An 18,805-nucleotide genomic window follows, 5' to 3' on the forward strand; every position below is an offset into this window, starting at 1 on the left:
AATGATCCCTTTAGGACCACCAGAAGATATTAAGTCCAGGAAAAACCATGCTTCGTAGCACAGGTCATTAAAAAATTAAAATAAAAATCTCTACCTGGATAAACAGTGCTGATCTGAGAGGCTGATTACTGTATATATCTAGTCATGGATCAACAAGGACATGGCAAGCCAATGGCATGCAAGAGGCCATCTGTGTGACACATTAAAACCAGAAAAGAAGGTGCACGGCTGAGAACAGGAGACCATCCTTTCTCTTGATTATACATGGCACACTGTGTTTTAAACTTATGAGGGTGAAACAGGGCTTCCACAGGTTGATGCTACAAATGAAGAAAAGGCTACATATGCTCTAAACTGGCTAGTTTTTGTCAACGTGACACAAGCTGGAGTCAAGAGAGAAAGAAAGGAAGGAAGAGAGAAACTCGGCCGAGGAATCACCTCCGTCAGTCTGACTGATGGGCTGGTCTTTTGGGGGCACTGTCTTAACTGATGATTGATATGGAAGGGTCCCGCCCACAACGGTTGGTGCCACCATCCCTAGACAGGTGGTCCTGGGGTCTATAAGAAAACAAACTGAGCAAATCAGGAGGAGCAAGCAACCATTGTTCCCCATGTCCTTGGCTTCACTCACTGCCTCTAGGTTCCTACCTTACACTTCTCTGCCCTCACTTCCCTCTTGGATAGACTATATAATAAGCAGTCAGCCGAAATAAACCCTTTTCCTCCCTAGTTGCTTTCTTGTCTTGGTGTCTTATCACATCAATAGAAAGCAATCTAAGACAGGCACCAGCAGCTGGGCCTGAGAGCGTCATCAGCCACAGTAAAGCTATGCAAGTCCTATGCAGGCCTTTGGGGTTTGGGTGGGCTTGTTCCCTAGGGTAGCTGTGCCTATGCCCTTCTGTCTGATCACAACACACACATCAGCAAATGCAGACATCATACCTTCACCCACTTGTCAACCCTCATCTCGTGTGCAAGACACTGATACCCCATCATCCCCCAGAAAGTCCCCCACTATGTCGCTTTGCCCTGGGAACAGTCTCCTCATCCTCACACATCGAGGCCTTGGCCCCTCCCTCATGAAGTGAGCAGTGACAGACTGGCAAGAGGCTACAACCTGCAGAGTCCCCCTCAGCACACCAACTGTACAGGCAGTCGCAAAGACCCACAACAGCTTGAAATACTGTCCCCAAGGCAGCTTGAGTCACAGACTAGAAGGGACACCATGGCCACTTGTGCTGAGTCCCTCTACCCTGGGTCTCTTTAGCTTGGTCTTCTCTGTGCTCTGCTTCCAAAAGAGGCACATGCCTGCCTCTTCTGACCTGCAGACTGCGGCTCACTCTGCTCTTCAAATGCACTGTGCTCAACCCAACAGAGTCCCAGAACATGGCCTTTGTGCATTCATGGTAGTCCTAGGATGGAGCTTTCTCCTCACACTGAACTGCTCTTCCATAGACACCAACCTTCCAGACCATGCCAAGTGGCCCCATCTGTCCTAGATCTTCATCATAGCTCCTGAGGTATCCACTGTCCTTTGTGTGACCTCAGGCAATGGCTGTATTCATTTGTGAGTGTGTGTAGTGGCTATTCCTGGTTGTCAACTTCACTATATCTAGAATTAACTACAATCCAGAATTGGAAGGCTCACCTGAGATCCTAATCTTGAGGCTGGGAGATACACGTTTCTGACCTGGATCTTGGCATGGAGATCTTGAGGCATAGTGGCCATGAATCCCAAGAGACTAAAGCAAGGAGATCTCTGAGTTCAAGGTCATCTGGGACAAAGCAAGACCCAGATCCACGTGTGGTGGCACACACCTTTAATCTTGGCCCACACCTTCTGCTGGAGACCTACATAAGGACATTGGAAGAAGGAAGACTCTCTTTTCTTCACCTGCTTGCCTCGTGGGACTGAGCAACTACTAGATCCTTGGGCTTCCATTCAATGGCCATTGCTCACCATTGTTGGGGAGTTGAACTGCAGACTGAAAGTCATCAACAAATTCCCTTAATATATAGAGACTACCCATAAGTTCTGTGACTCTAGAGAACCCTGACTAACACAGTGTATCTAAAGAGGAAGCAACCATGACTCCCAAGGGCTCTGCTTAGCAAGAGCTTGCTCACTATCTTCTACATGGTAGGACCAGCCTTGGTTTCCCAGGCCCTTGGAGGGACATTGTTCTTGAAACGTGTTCTTCATCTTTGCTATCAACTATTCCAGAACAGAAACAAATCAGGAGCATTGTAGTCAAACGCACTGTTAGATGTCAATGTCTAACCTTACCCAAGCCCCAAATGCTCCCAGGAAGACTAAGAGCACATCTGTGGGAAAAGTGTGTTGTTAGAGAGATTCTGTGATCGGCACAAGCAATTAATTCCAGTGGCTGACTGATTATCGGGCCTTGCCTCCTGCGGAAAGCACTTAAGGGTGCCTGGTGTCACAGTGTGGAGCCCAGGCAGGTGGGCTACAAAGCAGCAAGCACTGACTCACTCACAGGCCTCTTAACAACTACCTACTACAATCAGCTGGTTTCTTCCCAGCCTGATGAGCTAAGCACTTGCCTCAGTGTGGAGAAAACTGGAGGGGGCCATTTCACATAGCACAGAGGTGGAAGAGACCTGCTCCTCAAAGCCATGTGTAAGTGGATTACTACGCACTGAGGGAAGGAAAACCACATGCCCTCCCCTATAGCCTTAAGTTGAGATGTATCTTCCTCTACTCTAGGCCCACAGAGAAACGAGCTTACTGAGTTCCCAAGGTCCACAATGCAAATGGTGGCCCTCTTCAACTAGAAAGCCATCTTACATATGACCCCAAACCCCATAACTCAGATGGAGACCCAGAGTGTGCACAGACACATTATTCTCTCTGTGACGTGAACAGGCAGACAGGAGGGGGAAACTGGGAAGGTGTATTTTACTCACAGCCCAGGGGTAGAGGCCCAGGGCATGGGGGTACACTGCAGCATATCAATTACATAGCAGGTCTGTCTGCGCAAGACAAGGAAGGACAGCACCTACTGTTTCGTTTGCCTTCCTCGCCACCCTCCTCTTCATTCTCAGGATCTATGTCTTCTGCCTGGGTGATCCAGTCCAAATAGCCCTTGAGATCCTCTTCCAGCTGCTGCTTCTCCCGAAGCTTCTGGAAATCTCCACGTGCTTTAGCCTTCTCTCTTTCCTTTGAGAATTCTCTGAGAGGGGCAAAAAGAACAAAGGACCCGTTAGGATATCCATGGGGTCCTGTGCCACGAGCCGTGTGCCCTGCTGTGCAGTGGTCTTACGGTAGGGCACACAGTTTTGAGTACAATGACAGGAACACAGCTGAAGAGCCACACACGTGCACAGAACAGAAGACATTGTCTCCCTAAAGCAGCAGTGTGAGCATCAGAGTTGCAAAGACCACACTGACATACACACATGCATGATTTATTAGAAGGTACACGCTCCTCAGGACCATGATAGAAAGCCCAGACCTAAGGCATCCTGGGCTGTCAAAGTCGGGTGTTTACTCTCTGCACTCACTTTGGTAGCTGGCCACCCACTTCTCAAGGAAGGTACTAAGTGATCCAAGCTGAGGTCAAAGAGAACACCCAGAGCAGTGGGCAGGGATCCAATGAACCTGTCTTACAGCCCAGGTCTCCCTTCTGTGGCAGGACCTCTAGTACTGGGGAAATACTCATGTTTGTTTTAATCTTTGCTTCTCTCTGGCCATGATCTCTCCCAGCCTGCCCTGCAGAAGGTGGGGAGGTAGAGCAACCCTTTGCCTGTTTATAGAAACACCTGCCCTGGGAAGGTTTTGGCAGATACACAAGTGTCCCCAACTGTTTGTTGTCTTCTCTGCCTCCCTTGACTGCGACCTCATAACCCTGTATCTACACACATACATAAAATCCCACACCTGCTCAGGCAAGTCTGAGAGTTAGGTATACGACTGCCCAGTTTTTACATCCAAGGGACCCTGTGCATGTCCAACTGTTAACTGTTAATAGGATCCAAGCTATGTGCATTATGGGTCTGGGGCACACAGTTAAAGCTGTTAGGACAGGCAGAGAGGCTTCTATACACAGCCCCCAGCACGCTGACACAGGTACTGAAGTTTCCCACCCACCTGCTAGCCAAGTCAAAGCCAGCACAGCTCCCTTTCATGACCTCACTAACTCTGGCAAAGGGAATGAGCTGCTTTCATCAAGCCAACTTCCTACTCTCTCTCCTCATGCCCCTCCCTCAACTCCAGACCTTTTAGGGGTTGAATGGGTACCTAAACATCCAGCAAAACTGGAAATTTTGCACAAGTGTTTCTCTCTGTTCTCAGAAAAGGCTCCTACTCACTGCCCCTGATTCTCTTGACCATTCAGACCTCAGGACTATCATTGGCCCTGGTAGGGCCATCCCATCTCCATTTTTCCCTCTGCAAAGTTGTGGGAGGTTCCAGGTGTAGCACACAAGATGGAGTGGGTAGGGTTGTAGGGTGAGCAGGACATATGCTCTGATCTCCAGCCCAAAGCACTCCTGGGGATAATGCAAAGGAGACTTGGAGGGCTGTGCCCTGCTGCTAACATAACCAGATGCAGAGGACAGATGAGGTTTCTAGACCAGCAGAGCTTCCCTAATAAGCATAAGCAATGCACAGGTCAGCCTGGGACATTCTCCAAGTCGGTCGCAACTCCAAGAGTTAAAGTCAATCCAGAGCCATATCCTTGAACAAAACCCAGAAGACCTGCATGAAACATACCCACAGGAAGCTGCAAGAGACAATGTTTTCTTAAATATAAGATCAAATAGGTCTTCAATTCCATTATTTATCAAAAAGGACCCTGGGACAGACCTTTGTCATGTTTTGTTTCTGGTCTTACCACACTAAATGTAGATTACTTTCTACTAACAATGTTCTTCTGGATTCACACATGATCCAAATTCTTTAAAAAATGATGACAGAAGTTAGCTAAATGTCACCCTGTGCAGCTAAGAATTAAAAAAAAAAATTCTTTAACATCACATTTACCGGTTTACACTAGAACTATAGACCTGCCTCTTAGGTTTCTTGCCCATTGTGGTAAAGTACACTTTAAGCAGGCATGCCTAAAACCCTTCTGTAATGACGGCTTCTCAGAATAATGCTAGTACCCGTACCTCTCTGTCTATTCATAGGAAAGCAAGGCTTCCCGCTACTACCTCCTCCTCCTGTCCCCAGTCTCTCCTCCAGTCTACTGCATCTGGGATCAACCTCAGGGGATGACAAAATGGATTACTCCATTTAAATAGAATTCCACCATCTTCTAAGGAGGCTTATTACCAAGAAGTTAAATGATAGTCTCTATTGCAAACGTTTATTTGAATAAAGTTACTGGTAGAAATGATAAGATCTTTGCAAGTGACCAGAAAGTCTGAAAACAGTTACATTCCAGGAGTCTACTTGTCTGGGTCCAGAATATTGTGGTGTGTGAACAAGAGAAAATATAACAGTGTTTGTACAAAAATGTGCATATAATACGTTGCCCTTTGCCCATGAAAGAGGAGGGATAGGAAGATGACATGTTTCTATCTGATGCATCTGAAAGAGCAGAGCACAAGGTTGGAAGTCTGAGGAGAGAGCTTGGTGGGTCAAGTGCTTGAATAAGGTCCTGAGTTTGGATGGCAGGTATTCAAGGAGGAAAGCCAGGCATGTGTGGTTACAGGCCTGTAACCACAGTGCTGGGGTAGCAGGAACGGATGGATTCTAGGGACTCGCTGACCAGCCAGAGTAGCCAAAATGGCAAACTTTGTAGAGGGGGCAGCTGGCATTGTCTCTGCATGCACACATGGTACCTGCCTGTGCACAGAGGCACACAACCCTCTTTCCTGCCCTCTCCCGAACACGCACTTAAAAACAGAAGAAAACAATGGGCAGGACGGAGGGGGAGAAGTGATAAAGGATGCAGTGTTTTTCCCAAGTGAATCACTTTGTACTGTTTTGACTTTTGGAACTTAATGTTCTTTACATTACAGATTTAAAAAAAACAAATTAGTGAAACAAAAATACCCGAACATTGGAAGTTGATCAAACAAGTACATCTGATCGTGCTGCAGCTGATAAATACCAGAACCATCCTGAAGGAAGGGGACAGAGGTAGACAGAAGCAGCTCACCAACACGCAACAGTCAGTCCTGGCAGGATTGGGGCAAAGGGAAGGAATACAGAAATGCCTTTGGCTATATAGGATTGTTTGCTGGATTTGGCTGTGTGTGTGTGTGTGTGTGTGTGTGTGTGTGTGTGTGTGTATGCACGCATGTGCATTGGGTATGAATGATTCTGAAACTACTTTAGAAGCAGGGTAGGTAGGATTTGACATGAGCAAGGTTGAAATTGAAGCTCTCACAGTGGAAAACAGCAAAGGTGGGCCTGAAGAGGACTAGGAGGAACCTTCTGAGGTACCAGAGTTTCTGGTCCATGGAATTTACAGAGGCTCAGAGAGCTGAGGGGTTGAGACAAGTGATCTTGTGAGTGTTGAGATTACAGTAGTGTACCCTGTAATTGGAACTGGTACAGCTGTGAACTGAGGATGTCTAAATAGTTTACTCTGAAGCCCGATGTCTAGTTCTTTAAAAGAGGCTGATGTCTAAGTATATGCTTCAGAGAGAGAGAGAGAGAGAGAGAGAGAGAGAGAGAGAGAGAGAGAGAGAGAGAGAGAATATATGTCTCCCTAACCTAGCCACAAAACCTTTACCCTGCCAGTATGATGTTCTGGGGTAAAGGTGACACAAATTGTGGGAGTGGCTAACCAACAATTGGTCCAGCTTGAGACCCATGTCATGAGACTCATGCCCATGCCTGATACTGTCTGGAAGACCAGGAACCAGAGGCTGGATAGCCCAGAGACTCACAAAAGAACAAAACATGACTGGGGAAAAAAAGCCAATGAACTGCTGCCTAATGATATTCTAACCCAATTGTCATCAGAGAGACTCCATCTAGCAACTGATGGAAACAAATGCAGAGACCCACAGCCAGACATTCAGCAGAGTTTTGGGGATCCTGGGGAGGAAGGAATGTAGGAACCAGAGGGGTCAAGGACACCACAAGAAAATGGTCCTCAGAATCAACTAACCTGGTCTCACAGGGCTTACAGAGACTGAGCCAACACTCAGGGAGTCTAACCTAGGCTCTTTGCACATGTGTTATAGCACGTAGCCAGGTGTTTTTCTGGGACTCCTAAAAGGGAAGAGACTGTTTCTGATGCTTTGCCTGCTCTGGAGACTACTGTCCTCCTACTGGGTTGCCTTGTTCAGCCTTAATATGAGGGGAGGTGTCTGACTGCAACTTGATATGCCATGCTTGATTGACATCCCCGGGAGGCCTGCCCTTTTCTGAAGTAGAGTGGAGGAGTGGATGGGGAGGGAGGAGGTGGGGAGCAGAGGGAAGGAGGGGAAACTGTGGTCAGGATGTAATATATGAGACAATAATTTAATACAAATAGAAAGAAATGAATACACCCTAGTTCCATCTGTTGCAAGGGCCTAATGACAGTCTCCCCAGTTAGTATAAGAACACTGGGTACCTACATCTCCATTTCTCAGATTATTCCTCATTCAAGGGCATAAAAAGGCCAAATGTCATCCCATCCTTTGGATGAGGAAGCACTGAGACAGAGGACTGCATGTGTTCAAAGCCAATCTGGATACATAGTGAGCTCCAGGCCAGCCTGAGCTATAGTATAAAACCCTGACTTTAAAAAAAATCAAACCGTCAAAGACCCTGTAATTGTTCTAATTGATTGCAGATATATGTTGCTGTCAGCCCAATCCAGCCCACTAGTTAGAATGGCATGCTCCTAATGAAAGTTGATTGACTCTGTTAACCATTTTTCTTGGGTATTTCTTTTCTAGTCTCTCTCTCCCAGAATGTCCACTTCAAACAGGAATGCAAGAAGGCTAAGTATAAACACATGCACCAGAATACATCCCTATGGGAAAAAAAAAAAGCCTTCGACTACCGGGATCATGTGTCCAAGCCCAGACATGCCATCTGGAGTGGCCTTCACTGGCAGCCTGACATTCCCTGTGTGAACACAGGCCTCGTGCAGTAGATTTTTCATGGCTGGCTGGTTAGAAAGCCATGCATTTTATTTCCTCTTTAAGGAGCTACCACTCAACCAGAAGTCCCCCTCACGGCCCAACAGAACAACTACTGGGAGTCTTAAGCTGTCTAGTCTGTGTTCACCTCATCTGCCATGGCAGCTGCTTTATCTGTGATAAACGGTCCCTAGTTCCCACTTCTAAACAGGGTCTGTAAGTCTCCGAGTCATGAAGGCACTTTGTCACTGAGAATCAAGACCCAGATATGCTCCCGTCCCCTCCCACAAAGAGATGCCTTCAACAGAGTTGTGGTATCCTTACTGATGCACGCTCCCTGTGAGGGAGGGATGGCTGTATCATCTGTACAGGTACTGAGGCTCTGTGAGGCCAGGCACACAAGCCTATCTAGCTACTGAATGCCTCAGTAGCTCATCATGTACACATAGGGACCAAGGGCAGGGGACAGGTGCTTAGAGGGACAAGAATCAAAACAGATCAGAGGGATGGGCATATAGATGACCACCTATATAGTCAATGGTAGACCACCTGTCTAGGATACCTAGGTCCTAGGTTTAATCCCCAGCACAAAGGGAAAGAGTCTGAGGCAGTTTGGAAAGACACTCAAAATTTAAACGAAGAGACATAAATGGCTTCCTTGTTGTAGGGCGGAACATTGATACAGTCTTGCTGTGAAGCTCAGCCTGGCCTTTAACTTATGTGTGCTGGGTTTACAGGAGCGCAACCTAGCCCTGGCTCTGCACTGTTTCCTCGTAGGCAATAGAAACTGCAGAAATCTGAAAGTCACTGCTAACTTGGCTTTATGGATGTCATGTGTGAAGCACCAAACAAAACAGAGAGAAAATGACAGTGGAGAAGCCAGGGGCATTCTGTAAACACAGATGACGGGCTAGATTTAGCACTGATAGGAATGAGGTAAAAATTCCAGTTTCTACGGCCTCCATTTTCTTACACTATAATTTGAAAAGGGGCCCATGAGACTTGTCATTGCTGACAGAACCATCTTCACCCTGAGGTCTCAATCACCTCTGCCTTGTTTATGCTAATCCGTTAGGTCGGACACACCACTGTGATCATTCACCTACTATAGACCTTTCTTCCTAGGGCCAGGGGATGCTCCACCTGCCACTCAAATATCATTTGCTTTTAGGAAGGAGTGGCAGGGTGGGTGGATAGGGAGAGCTGGTGCTCATTCTTTGAAAGGCCACCATGGGAAAGAAGACAGAAAGCTGGGTCTCCAGAGACCAATGGAGTTTGAAAACAGAAGATTCCAGTATATTTCCTGAGAGCCCAGGATCTCCAAAGAGGAAATGGGTTACCTTGGGAAGCAGCGACTTCTCAGAAGGGGCACAGAAGGTTTGAAATGAACCAATACTTAACATGGGCCTGGAATACCATCTGCCTTCTCCAGGCCCACACTCTGCGTGCACCCTAGAGAGCACCCTAACACATTTGAATGGTAGTTTTCATCTCCATGGCCTCACCCATGACCTAGAAGGGAAAGCAGGAAGACCACCTGCTATGAACAGGTCTCTGTCATTTTGCTCCTTTCCCAGGGTAGCAGTCTGGCTCCCTCCTAGACCCAGAAGACAGGGTGTCTGGAAGCATCAATACTAGACAAGACTGAAGGGGCACACGAGCTTAGCAGGAATGGCTATGGTGTGGTGGCATACCACTTCTCCATCCTCAAGGCCCTAAGGACAGGCACAACAGAATGCAAGGGTAGCTTCAGCAGAATCAGAACATGCACCAGGGAAAGCCGACGGGGATTCGGTAGGAGAGGCTGAGTCTACGCCATGCCCCCCTAACACACAACAGAAAAGGCTCAGATTTGCTGACATTTGTGTTTAGAGTCTCGACAGTGTCTTTATAGCCACTGTCTCATGTGCTACTCACATCTCACAGTGACATAGGCAGGACACAGTTGTTCTTGTTCATCTCACTAAGGCCAACACTGAGGACCAACAAGGCCCTGTCACATGCCTAGGTCACAGCTGGGCTAGCAACAATGCTTTGAGGCAAGCATCCTTTCTACAGTCCCACTGATCTCACTTCTTGCTAACAAAGGGGAGGGGACACAAAGGACACTCAATGAACCAGGGAAGAACCAGCATAGTAGAAAAGGCTTTTCTGCTTTTCTCACAATCTGGTTTTCTTCTAAAGCCCCAACTCTGGAATAAAGTGATGGCTCCTTCCTCATATCTCCCTATGGCTGTCTCTTGTGCCTCCTAGGAGGCACCGCTTCAGACCCAGGAACCTGGAAGGAGTCTCAGGTCCTGAGTACACACCCCATAGTCTGCAAAGAGTCCCCAAACCCTGATATATCTAGAATTTTCAGAACCTAACATGGTGAATTATGGAACCCTTGACTAGCTCAAACTCTAGGGAGAGAACAGTAGCCTGCAGTGGACCACTGCACACAAACACAGGAGCAGATCAAATGTGACTGCCCCAAATGTAGAAAGCTGACATGCGGTCTGCTGTGGGAAGTTTACTTTCTCAAATGCCCTCTAAAATAAATGGGCCACTGGGAATTGTCTTAATTTAGAGACAGGGCTTGTTCTTGCTTGTTTTAAACCAGACTTGCATAAATAAAAGGCAAGCTGATGAAGCCCTCTTGTATCTACACATACATGCATTCACTAGTCCTAAGAAAAGAAAAGCCAACAGAACCACTAGGATGCTGGTTTCTAGTAGAATAAAGGACTCAGAAACTCATCCAAAACCAATCACAGCATTTATAAAAGCAGAAGCAAGGGGGAAGTGGAAGGTTGCTTTCTCCCTGGTAGAGAATAACCTTCCTTAGACCTAAATTACACCCATATGCAGACAAAAAGGGAAAGTCAGAGAATGGAAAGGCAGTGTGGCTGGGAGTGGTCCCATACACCTAGATCCTGACACACGTGGGAGGTAGAGGCAGAGGGTTAGGGCTTCAAGATATTTCTCTGGCAACAGACCAAATCCAAGGCTAGCCTGGGCCACATGAGAACCTGCCTAAAACAGAAAGAGGGAAAGCAAGAAAGTAATGAAGATACAGAAGAAGGGAGGGAGGGAGGGAGGGAGGGAGGGAGGGAGGGAGGGAGGGAGGGAGGGAGGGAGGGATAAATTAAGGCATTCAAAGAATATTCTTGCACCTGCAACTAACATTTTGGAGAGCACAAAAGTTCAGGCTTTGTTCAAGAAAACACTTGTGTAAAGAGTTAGCAGGAATATGTGCTGTTTCACAGAGGGCAAAGGAATCTTATCAATCATACTTGTCCAGGTCAAAGTTCATCAAAAGCTTTGAGCTTGCTCCATGAACCCCTTTACCCTGAGAAGCCTATAACCCTCAGCAGCAAGGTGAATAGTTCAGGGCAGGAAAGGGGCTCAGGACCCCGCACTCCTCTAGGGGAACTGCTTCTGTGGAGATGCTCTCAGTGGAGGGGTTTAAAGCTTACTGTAACAGGACACTTCACTGGCCACTGTGAGGCATGGAATGTCAACAAGTGGGTTGGGAATCCTGCCCTGCCAAGGGAACCAGTGAAAATAGAGGGAAACTATGTGGAAGAGGGGGGCTAACAAGAAAACATAGCTGACCTTTGAGGAATCTTGACTGAAATAAACTCCATGATGAATCTAGGGCTTCAGTGCTTCCTGGCATTGTATTTTCTAGTGTTTTCCTATGGTATCTGGGGTGAGCTTATCTTGAAATGACCTCTCTTCTTCAAGTCTTTCTTACTTTCACTAACATAAAAGTGTAAAGATGATTTAAACGGGAAACCATTTCCATCTTGGGGAGGACAAGCCATTTTGGAAGCAGGTGTCTACTGCTCTTGGTGACTAGGTTACATTAAGTGCTGTACACAAAACCCCGGCATCAGCATATGTACCACCGGAAGGGTTCAGGGACTTCCCATGAAGTGCTGCCTTGCATTAAAACAGTGTGTGTGCCAATGTCCCAGCTGCCCTGCCTCATTTCTAACACCTACTTCCTCAAAATGATCTTCAGTCATCCTAAAATCACTCCTTTCCCCTCAAGCCTCAGTGTTCTTCCTTGGCTGCAGGTCCCACAGTGTTTCTGAGGCCATGTCCTGAGCGAGGGCAGATGTGAGACCATTTCTCTGATATCCTGTAAATCCCCTGGGTCCTGCATTTGTAAAACTCATTTCACAGCAGCAAAGTTGGTTATTTAACAGTCTTTTTCATGCACCAGCCTGTAAAATCTGTGAAGGAGGGGCTGGATTTTATCACAAGGCCTGACTAGTCAATATGAATCAGATTAATAAGCAGGTGTTTCTGTGAGTAAGGACATTAAATTGACATTGGTATCACAGATGTGGATAATGGGACTCTGTACTGGATGATCTGGACGCAAGTACCCATGTAAGTTTCCATCATTTGAAACTTTACCCCACAACATCATTAAAAAAGTTTAAAATAAGAGTCCTAGTTAAGTCTAAAATACATAGACATGGCAGCAAAGTATCTCAGACATCTTAGAACAAAACATGAGCTGCATTTACTACATTTCCTTCTTTGAAGATGGAAGAACTCTCTCTTCAAAGGGTTAGTCTCCATAGCTACCAACAGCATCCAAATTCTGGAAACATTGTTTGGTATTATTTTTTTCTAGAGAGCTGATAAGAATCTCTGTAGGATTCATGCTAAAAGTTAAAGATGTTTAAAAGCATGTTTTAAGAGGTGTTTTTAAACACCCTTCAACAGAAGCTCTCTCTTGGATGAAGCTTTCTTTGAATGAAAGCCATCATGTGACCAGATGAGTCAAACTAGTATCACCATGTATTTTATGAATCCTTTAAATATTTCTATTTAAGAAATGTAAGCCAAACCCAGAAAGACACACATGGTATGTGCTCACTTCTAAGTGCACATTAGCCATAAAGTACAGGATAACAATGCTACAATCCACAGACCCAAAGAAACTACATAATGAGGGGGACCCAAGGGAGGATGAATGGATCTCATTCAGAAGGGGAAACAAGATAGTAACCAGAGGTGGATGGAGAGCGGGAACTGGGTGGGAGAGGGCTGAGAGTGAGAGCTCAATGGGAGCACCTCTGGGAGAAGCTGAAGACCTGGGATGGTGAGGGTTCTGGGGAGTCTATGGGGATGATTGTAGCTGAGACTCCTATCAGTGGGGATATGGAGACTAAAGTGGCCTCCTATAGCAGGTAGGTCTTCCAATGGAGGGAGACATCAACCCACCTGTAAAACCAACCACCTAAAATATGTCCTGCCTACAAGATACACAGGAATAAAGATGGAGCAGAGATTGAGGGAATGGCCAACCAATGACTTGCCCAACTTAAGACTCATTCCATGTTGAGAGCCAATCCCTGACACTATTGATTCTCTGCTTTGCTTGCAGACAGGAGCCTAGCGTAACTGTCTCCTGAGAGGCTTCATCCAGCAGCATATGGAAACAGATGCAGAGACCCTTAGCCAAACAACAGGTGGTGCTTGGAGAGTCTTGTGGAAGGGGAGGGAGATAGAATAGAGTGAGCAGGAGGGGTCAAGGACACCACAAGACAACCTACAGAGTCAACTAACCTGGGCCCATAGATGCCCAAGAGACTGAACCACCAACCAAGGGGCATGTATGGGCTGGACCTAGGCCTCCTACACATTTATAGCAGATGTACAGTCTGGTTTTCATGTGGGTCCCCTAACAATTGGAGCAAGGGTGTCTTTGACTCTGTTGCCTGCCATTGGATCCCCTTCCCCTAACTAGACTGCCTATTTGGGCCTCAGTAGGAGAGGATGTGCTTAGTCCTGAGGCAACTAGTGTCCCAGAGTGGAGTGGTACCCAAGGTATGCTTCCTCTGTATGAGGAGAAGAGAGAGAAGAGTGGGGTGGGGGGGAGAAACCTGTGAGGGTGGAACTGGGAGGAGGGAAGAGTGTGATCAGGATCTAAAGTGAATAAATAAATTAATTAATCTAAATATATATATACCTCAGTAGACTTGTCCGATAGTTTTTGTTTGTTGTTGTTTTAATGAAAAACGTGCTAAGCGTGTACTGACGAGTGACATGGGAGGGTGGCAGTTCTGTAACATACAAACATGTTTAAAGGTACTAGTGGTCTCAGAACACATCTTTTTTTATGAACCAAAACAGGATATTGTGTGAATGGCCCAGTCAGACTGCCTGCCACAGACCAATAGCCAGATAAGCAATCCTTGGGGAGAAGGTACCCAATTATAGATAAACAACAAAGACCCAAGGGGGCTCACACTGGGCCAACCCATCCACATGTTCCCAAAGAAGTATCTAAGAACTTCAACTCAAATTCTACCCTCTGTTTGTGTAAATGGCAAACCATCTGGTGAGCTACATCGAAGGGACCGGGCACCCCTCTCAGGAGGAGTCCCCTAACGAAAAGCATAATGGTAAGAAAATACAGGCAAGAGTATTGTATTGCAGAGAAGAAGGACCCCGAGATGTGCTCCCCAGTTAGCAGTCCTTAAAAGGCTAAGAGCCACAGGGACTTCCTCACAGTAGACTTATGAGGCACATGGTGGGCGGGGGCGGAGGGGGGAGCCCAAGTTCTTAGAAGACAATCTGCTCTTCACTCTCCTTTGGGTCGTTAGACTTGAGAAGAAAGAACCTGACAGGGCATGAAGAACCAAGCCTCTTAGGAGGTACCAGCTGAGCCTCTGGGTGGGTGGCCTCCCACAGGAGTACCCCCTGTCAGGCACAGAGAGAGCTCCTGGCCAATGAGAAAGCAGCTTGGGCTCTGGAGAGTCCACAGGTTTCCATTTAATTGTGAGCCCCGCCTCTTCTACCTGTGTCACTTTAAGGAAACTGCAGGACCTCTCTGAGTCTTGATTTATCTATATGAATCTTCTCAGCCTCATTCATCTATAAAACAGAGACAAAGACCTCTTACATTACCAAAGGAGCACAAAGGATCAGAGGGAAGAAACGGAATAAAGCACACAGCCTGGTGACTGGATCTAATCCCAGCTGCCATACTAACAAGGATATGAGCGACAGTTCCATGCCTGGTCTCACACAGTTCCACCCCAGCTTGAGAGCTGAACCTCACATGTCTCATTTCTCATCAGAGAGGCATTGGGAACAGGATATCCCAAGTCTGTACCTTCATCTCCATACCACAGTCCTAACACCATCCTCTGCTCCAGGGTTCTCCTCACCCTATCTCAGTTTTACAGTTTAGAAAGAGTTCAGAACCAGTCAATACTTGCACACTGTCCACAGCTCAAAGGAGAGATTGTACTTCTTCAGCAGGGGTCCCCAACTGCACACCCACTCTTCTGCACCATTGCTATGCAGCAAACTTGGAACTCCCCAGAAGCCTCACCCTCACACACTAGCTCTCTGACAGGCCTGAGGCATCAACCCTTGCTGCTAGTTGTGAGGGGCTAGAAAACACTTTCCTTTCTTTACCATCCTTATGAACTCTGTCCATATATCAACACTCAATCAGAGCCTAGCTTCCCATCACCCTCTTGGGCACAAATCTGATGTTGAATCATTGCCAATAAGGGATAAGGTACAGCCAGAATTCCCTGGGACATCTGCTAGCCTATTCTCATGTAGCAGTTAAAAGTTCTTGACAGGAGCCCCTGTGGGAAGAGGGTGACAGGTGGGATTCACCTCCCACTGCATTTAGTCCTTTAGATGATGCAAAAGTCCCCAAGACTCAAGGGCTGCAAAGCCCCAAATGTTTGCAGACTCTGAAGAAGTCAGTAGACAACTTAAACCAAGATTTATTTTAAAGCAGAACTTTAAGGGTGTTGAGGTTTGTCTCTTGCTGTGTATTGTAATGCTAAGTGCAGGCCCTGAAGACCTGGTTGCCCCAGATATGGGTCTGCACATAGACGTAAGTGATGCTATGTGGCTTTGCCCCAAGTTCTTTCTGATTGGTAAATAAAGATGCCAACAGCCAATAGCTGGGTAGAAGAGGCACGGGCATATTGTAGGGTTCCCAGGCCTGAAGGCGGGGGGGTTGAGTGAGAACCATGAGGAAGAGAAGAAGTTGAGGAGAAGAGCTAACCCATGGGTTAGGAGTCAAGAAAACATGGCCATATGAGGGTGGTCAACTGGAGTTAGGAACAGCCCAGATAAAACATACTAATAGCTCACGGTTATCAATAGGAAAGTAGACTCTAATAGCATAGAGGGTAGATATCTACCCACCTCTTGGGCTGACTAAAGCTTATTGTAAATATGAAGGCTGTGTGTGTCTTTTACCTAGGAACTAAATGGTCAAAGGCAAGGTAGAAACCCTAGATTGGGATTAAACAGTGTCTACAACAAAAGGAATGATGGAGTTCTGAGTGGATTAATATTTTATCCCCGAATCATGGAACCCTGCAGAGAAACACTAGCAAGTGAATGCTCAGACCCTAAATAAGGGTTTTCCTTTCCTGGAAGAGCACAGCCAGGCACACGCGACACCCTTACATGTGGACAGGGCTTTCAGGCTTTCAAGTCCCTTCCATTATTCTCTTTTGTTCTCAGAACATGCAGGAAACGAGGTTGTCCCATTTCAAGGACAAGAAAGCCTCAGTACAGAGTAGTGAACTGTGATGGCCCAAGTCACATCTCTTGGAAATGTGGGACTGAGTGGAGGCAGGACTTTTGACTTCTGATGTTCTGCCCTCCCCCATACAATAGGAGAAGCTGACAACCACATCCCTGCAACCCAGACCAGCATAGAGATCACAGCCACATGTGACGTTAGCCAGATGAGGGGTGCGGAGATCTCAGTACAGAGACCCAGCATTCCAGGTTGTGTATGCTGAGACAGGAGTTTCTGAGACTTTCACACTCTTAGCTAATGAAGCAAAGCCGGGCTGCAGACTCCACAGCCATGTGGAGAGGTCGTTGGTCAGCTGAAGACCCACACTTATCACATGGCTTCTTCACTTGCTCTGTCCCCACTTCCTACTCCCCTGATGCCTGATCATCCCTGTATTCCTCTGAGCTTGCTCGGCACTAACTCAGTCTTCTCTTCAACTCTATAGCCTTTTCTGAGCCCTTTAGGATGTTGCCCCTGAGGGGCAACCTCTCCTGAACCCTCAGTCTACTTTTAGGGGACCACAAACACACTTGATGCCTGCTGCTCAACCCTTTGGACAGTCCCTACAGTTTTTCATGTAGGAATAAAATTAACTCTTGTATGCTGACATGGTGTCCTATGACCTTGCTATATGCTGGTTTTAATTCCAGTAAGGTTTTGGCCTCTTTATTTAGTCCATATAAGCAAGCATGCTGACTATGAATACAAATACGTTTTTCTTTCTTCCTGATCTTTCTGTATTTTGTCTCTTTTTTGTCTTACTGCACTGCTTAGTATTATCAATTCAATGCTGAATAAACAAACTGATAAATTTATCCACACCTTGTTACTAGTCTGGGGAAGAGTCATTAGTCTTCAAACATTAATCATGATGTCAGTTACAGGTTGCTGTAGAGCAGTGGTTCTCAGCCTCCCTAATGCTATGACCCTTTAATACAGTTTCTCATGCAGTGACCCTCCAACCATAAAATTATTTCATTGCTATTTCATAACTGTAAATTTGCTACTGTTATGAATCATAATGTAAGTATCTAGTATGCATGATATTTGATATGAGACCCTCAAAGGGTAGCAACCCACAGGTTGAGAACCATTGCTGTAGAGCACAGTTTCCAGATTGTGAAGGTTCTTGTGTAGTTCTCATTTGTTGAGAATTAGCAACGCATCTAGAAAAAATGATCAGTGGAGCTTTCTGCACTTATTGGGAGCCACATAAATGCTTCCGTATGGATGCAGCAGCAGAGCACTGCCTTAGATGGATGATATAAATGCCGAGATATTGGACTCAGTATTATCTAAAGTATTTTCAGATGCTTCTGGTAGTTTAAGTCATGGTAGAGATTTATTGATTACAAAATATTTAAGAGATTTTTATAAATAGATTATCATTGATTTCTCTCTTAGAGCCATAAAAGTTAGAAAAGCATACTTTTTCATTATTATTGTTTGTTTTTAATTTCTAAAAATTGCATCTGTTTACTGTTTATGTTGGAATGCATCCCATTCTGGGCACATGGAGGTCAGAGGACAACTTCCAGGTATCAGTTCTTTCTTTCCACTATAGGGGTCCTGGGGACCCAACTCATGTTGTTAGTCTTGGTGACAAGTGCCTGCTATGTCATCTTCAGACCCTAGGAAAAAAACATGCTTTTTAAGAGTGCCTTAGTTGAGGTTTCATTGCTATGAAGAGGCACCATGACCAAGACAACTCTTATAAATGCAAACATTTAATTGAGGGATGGCTTACAGTTTCAGAGGTTTAGTCTATTATCATCATGATGGGACACATGGCAGCATTCAGACCAAAATGGTGCTGGAGGAACCAAGAGTTCTACATCTTGATCCCAAGGTAGCCAGGAGGAGACGACTGATTCCACACTGGGCAGAGCTTGAGCAATAGGAAGTCCACCCCCACAGTGACACACTTCCTCCAACAAGGCCACACCTACTCCAACAAGACTATATCTTCTAATAGTGCCACTCCCTGTGGGCTAAGCATTCAAACATCTGTCTATGGAGCCAAACCTATTCAAACTACCACAGAGAGTCAACCTTCAGAGTTGTTTTAAATCTTATTTTACATGTATGAGTGTTTTGCCTGCATGCATGTCTGAGCACCATATGCATTCCTGGTGCCATGGAGACTGGAAAGGGGCATTAGATTTCCTGGAACTAGAGTGCAGA

At 46.2% G+C, this 18,805-nt stretch overlaps 1 protein-coding gene across 20 annotated transcripts in view; it reads right to left on the minus strand.

The window, feature by feature from the left end:
- Cacna1d (calcium voltage-gated channel subunit alpha1 D) overlaps window positions 1-18,805 on the minus strand; it is a 428,745-nt gene that overhangs the window by 99,096 nt on the left and 310,844 nt on the right. For all 20 annotated transcript variants that reach the window (XM_076931328.1, XM_076931316.1, XM_076931317.1 and 17 more), the window contains exon 9: window positions 3,025-3,194. In XM_076931328.1, coding sequence (XP_076787443.1) covers window positions 3,025-3,194 — 170 coding nt within the window. The remainder of the gene's footprint in view (window positions 1-3,024; window positions 3,195-18,805) is intronic.

This window comes from Arvicanthis niloticus, chromosome 3 (assembly GCF_011762505.2).
Source record: "Arvicanthis niloticus isolate mArvNil1 chromosome 3, mArvNil1.pat.X, whole genome shotgun sequence".
Classification (NCBI taxonomy): domain Eukaryota; kingdom Metazoa; phylum Chordata; class Mammalia; order Rodentia; family Muridae; genus Arvicanthis; species Arvicanthis niloticus.